The following is a 4,422-nucleotide window of genomic DNA, read 5'->3' as shown; positions in this document are numbered from 1 at the left end:
TCAATCCGAGCCCCGGATAAGAACCATGGAGCTCAAGACACAGTGCATGCTGTGAAAGCCGGATGTGAAGTTCATCAACTCCCCTCGCAGTGTTCATGATGAACACTAAAATAATACACTGTATGAGTGGAGTTGAGCCTGGCTGGTCTCCAGCGGATAACCTAGAACTTCTAGTAGAAGTGTTACTACTACTCTGTTCCATCTCAAATCTAACGCAACGAGCGACCGCACAAAAATAAATGATATCATTGGCTATTATTAGGCTAAGAATAGAGATTTGCTATTTTTTGTGTCAGCTGTGCCGTCTGATCGCTCTAACGGCAGGCACAACAAATGTTGATGTTGTCAACATCGCTATCAAATACCAGCCAGCTAAGTCGCCCGATATGAACGTACTCGAATTGGGTCTGTTTAACTTGCTACAGTCGGCTCAATACCGCACACCAACGTACAAGATCGATGCTTTAATTGCGGAAGCTGAAAAAAATTACTTTGATCTTTCTAATAGGACTATAGATAAGTGCTTTTTGACAGCACAAAAAATACCAGAATCTGTCATTGCGTGTGATACATACAAACTCCCCCGAGTCTCGAAGCACCACATTCGCAACGGAGTGCTTTGAACCTCATTGTCTTGCGACCCTTTGGCAAAAAGGGCCAGGAGACACTTAAAAAAATGAAGGGCCACCAACTCAAAATTAGTATCTTTTATTTTATGATGAACTCTTTTCTACACACCTTGTTTTATTTATTTTCACCTTTTGCGAGATCTAAAATTTGTCAGATTTTCAGGCAAACGCGGCACAGACAGCAGTTTTTGAAGAACTATTTTCACATCTTGTAAGACCGTAGCAAAATCGATCTCTTCTGAAAACCTCAGCAATTTTCCAACACTGGGAAGCCCACTGCGAAACCAGACGTCCACCCCGTCAAAACGAATGACGCTCTTTTGCTCTGTACTTCGTTGCTGTTTGACTATGATCTACCAAAAAAATACTGCTTTATAGAGCTAAGGCAGGGCTTTCCGTAGTGGGCTCGTTTAGCTAAATCACACCATTACCGGTAGTTTAATAAATATGTCAGCAAAGGAGAAGTGTTAGATTTGAGATGGAACAGAGTGGTACTGTGAACCGCTACACATGTTCCGGTAGTATTCTAGAGACACCAACGTCTCGCAATGATTATTGCACATGGAGGACATCTTGCCATAGTAGCATAGAGGCTCCTGGATGTGCGGCTCAAGTTATCTTCTGCGGGCACTCTTGATGCACACGTGAAAAGATTGCATTGCCGTCAACCGTCGCCTTTCAGCAGGACGGCGCGAGAGAAAAACTCGTCATGCAGAACAACAGGACATTGTTCTGAAAATTATTTACAGTAAATGTACATGTAGTTCACGTCGGATACATGTAACTTATCCAGACAAGCGAAGTCGAGGTGTGATTTTTCTGCTTTACAAGTTGAACTGTTTGTTTTGTGGAAGCCAGTCCGCCCTTGGTAGTTCAATGTGGTCCACATATTTCTCGCTAAAATTACCTCTGCGTGCATTCTCCGGTCGTCGCTATCTTTAGCATCTCGCTCACGGCGTGGTAATACCAGACCTCGGATCCCAGTCGAAAACAGGACGCCGACCTCGCTAACCATCACTCTGCGATTCATCTCTCTCTCTCCCTCTCTCTAGCCCCGAGACAAGATGATGAACACGACGAGCGTGACTATCAACACCGACAGTGTGGGCGGAGACATGGCCCCCGCCGCGCCGCCCAAGCGCAACTTTATCCAGAAGGTGAACGACGTGAACAAGATGGAACTGCCGAAGCTTTTGCGCTACATGCGCTTGGGCAACGTGGGCTGCTCCATCCTTCAGATCATCGCCGGAGTTGTGGGCATCACGTCCTTCATCACACTCAACATCACGGGCACGCTCGTGTCCATCTATGTCATCATGTTTGGCATTTTGTTCTTGCTCTTCGAGTGTCGCCTCTCGCGCATGGAGACGGCTATCCGCTCCAACTTTGGCTTCCTCTACAGTTACAAGGGACGTGCTGCCTTCATCTTCTTCATCGGCTTTCTGGATTTCGGTATCGGCTCAGCACTCGCGACAATCGCTGGCGTCCTCATGTGCTTTAACGCCTTCATCAATCTGCTCGTCATGTGCCGCCACCCGCAGTTCAAGTCAACGCTCAGTGCCGACGCAGACCCCACGGCCGGCTACACGACAAGCAGCCAAGAGGCCGCTAACTTCATGAACAAGAACCCGGAACTTGCAGCCAAGGCGGGTCAGTACGCGTTCCAGCAGGCGGCAAACACGCGCCATTAAGGAGCGAGGTCGTCTGCGAGTCACTAGTCGTGCAGCAGGCAGATACCGTAAGCAGGCTTCGGCCATATTTCTAAGCTGAAACTTTTTTTTTTCTCTTGACTGCATAATGCACTAATAGAATTATATCAAAAAAATAATTGCATAGGTCAGCAGTACAAAATAATCGTTTTTGTCTTCTTTGCGAGGGCTAGGTTTATAAGTTCGTTGTAGAGAAAAATCAGACCTTTCGAAGCCCCATGTTTTTGTGGGTTGTGGATTATTTGCACATAACATGGCTTTTATCCATGTCGATTCCACGCTTTATTCATGTCGATTCTACATTGTGACGGGGTCACACAGCACCTTGCACAGAGGAAGTGCTTAAGGGTATTAACTACCCGAGTGAACGTTAGTCCGGCCTCAAAGGGAACGGTTTGCTACTTAGATGAGTAGATTTAAGACTGATGTATTTATAAGAAAGGTTAGCTTGGGTTCCATACAAACTAGAGGTTACCTAAAGTGGAGTGAAGTAGTCGTGCTCTGACTGGCTCCGAGAGCACCTGGTACATTTCCCCCCCCCCCCCCCCACTTAAATGAGAATCACCAGATTCTCCAATCACAACTGATTCTCCAATCAGAAGTGAGAGAATTAAAACCCTAAAAGATGAATTCTCACACTGAGCAGCCGCGAGACTGGCGCGGCTCCCACAGTGACTTGTTCTCCCAAAGCTCACTGGGATTTGCATCCCTATGCTCACAAATGTGTTGGTCCTGTTAATAAAAAAAATCTCCTAATTTTTCTTCAGCGACAAAATGATAATATTACATATCAACTTATTATTAGTCTTCTGGTTGGATATGATCACCGGGAGTTAGTTTGACAAGTAAAAAGTTTTTTTGGACTGCCAAATTCAATCCTTACCAAATTATTAAATTACACATCATATTGAATGTATTTACGTTAGAGGGTATTAGTTGGACAGCAAGGCACTATCACGGTTTGCCGGCTTAAGAAGTGCTTGCGCAGCTTCGTATATGTGTCTGCTGCAGGCAAACTAAGAGACAACTTGTTCGCCCTTCGGAGCTTGGATTTTCCCAAATGTGGTAGCTTGTACAGGTTTCCTCCCTCCTCCTGCAGGATGGTCAGCATGCACGCTTGGAGAGGCAGAAAAATGTTGTCAACTGTGTCGGCTTTCATATCTCTCCTCAACCGACGCTATGAGCGCCACAATGCCCTTTCTTCGCAGGCGGTACTGAATGTTCTACATCGAGGCGAAGACGCCCAGACCGAGACAGTTTAGGTCCGGTAAACTGGGTGCCTGACACCACAGTCTGATGTTCCACCATCCCTCTATGCCCGCTTCGACAACATCGGGGTCCGACGGCGGTACGTACGGCTTCGCATTGTCTTGCTGGACAAAGATCACTTGGTGGCGATCCTTTCGTGGCCATTGTTCTTTTTTGCTGGGAATAGTTTGCTCAGCGGGTAGTCTTTGTACACAATCCGATCCACTGTCTCTATGTTACGAGTGCGAACCGTTCTTTTGGCTCTATTGTTGCTTCGCCGTTTAGCCGTGTACTCCTCCGTAACAGACCAGATCCCTAGTTTACTGTGGTGTAGTGATCTCTCCAGAGTTGCGGATAATCGCTAGTCAACAAAGATGCGGCATCGTCGAAGATGTTCAAGCGACGAGCCCACAGTCACATGATGTACGGTGACGCTGTGGTGTAGCGGGATTAGCAAAAGCTGCGAGATTGCTGGATCCAACTTACCAACAGTGCCCAGACACCGACTAACGGAGGCCCCCCCCCCGATGATCCGCGATCTGCTGAATTTTCCTCACCTTGTGTACCTGTCGGTAGGGCGGGATCTTGCTCTCTCGGGAACTTCCGAAGAGCTCAAGTGGTGAAGATTGAGTGTCTTAGCGAGTCGTAGGGATGGGGTGGAACAGTATCGGTAAGGTCTTCACTCTGCGTCCGTAGTTGTTTCTGGATCTCAAGCGAATATTCGAGCTTGGTGGGTCCAGGTCCTAGATCTGGGATCTGGCCGTAGGGTTGCCTTGTGGGTGTGTTCCCTTGCCTTTGTTCTCCTTTGCGTCGTACTTGCCGCCTCCTGTAGCGGG

The 4,422-nt window shown here is 47.3% G+C and overlaps 1 protein-coding gene across 1 annotated transcript; it reads left to right on the top strand.

The window, feature by feature from the left end:
* Positions 1-1,548: 1,548 nt before the first annotated feature.
* PITG_20121 (uncharacterized protein) lies at positions 1,549-2,320 on the top strand (the record flags this gene model as incomplete). Its single annotated transcript, XM_002895649.1, has 1 exon — positions 1,549-2,320. The coding sequence occupies one exon, from the start codon at positions 1,694-1,696 to the stop codon at positions 2,318-2,320; it is 627 nt and encodes a 208-aa protein (XP_002895695.1).
* Between the last annotated feature and the right edge of the window lie 2,102 nt (positions 2,321-4,422).

The sequence above is a fragment of the Phytophthora infestans genome, genomic scaffold, assembly GCF_000142945.1.
Source record: "Phytophthora infestans T30-4 supercont1.144 genomic scaffold, whole genome shotgun sequence".
Taxonomy (NCBI): domain Eukaryota; phylum Oomycota; class Peronosporomycetes; order Peronosporales; family Peronosporaceae; genus Phytophthora; species Phytophthora infestans.
This window is presented reverse-complemented; position numbering and strand designations above follow the sequence as displayed.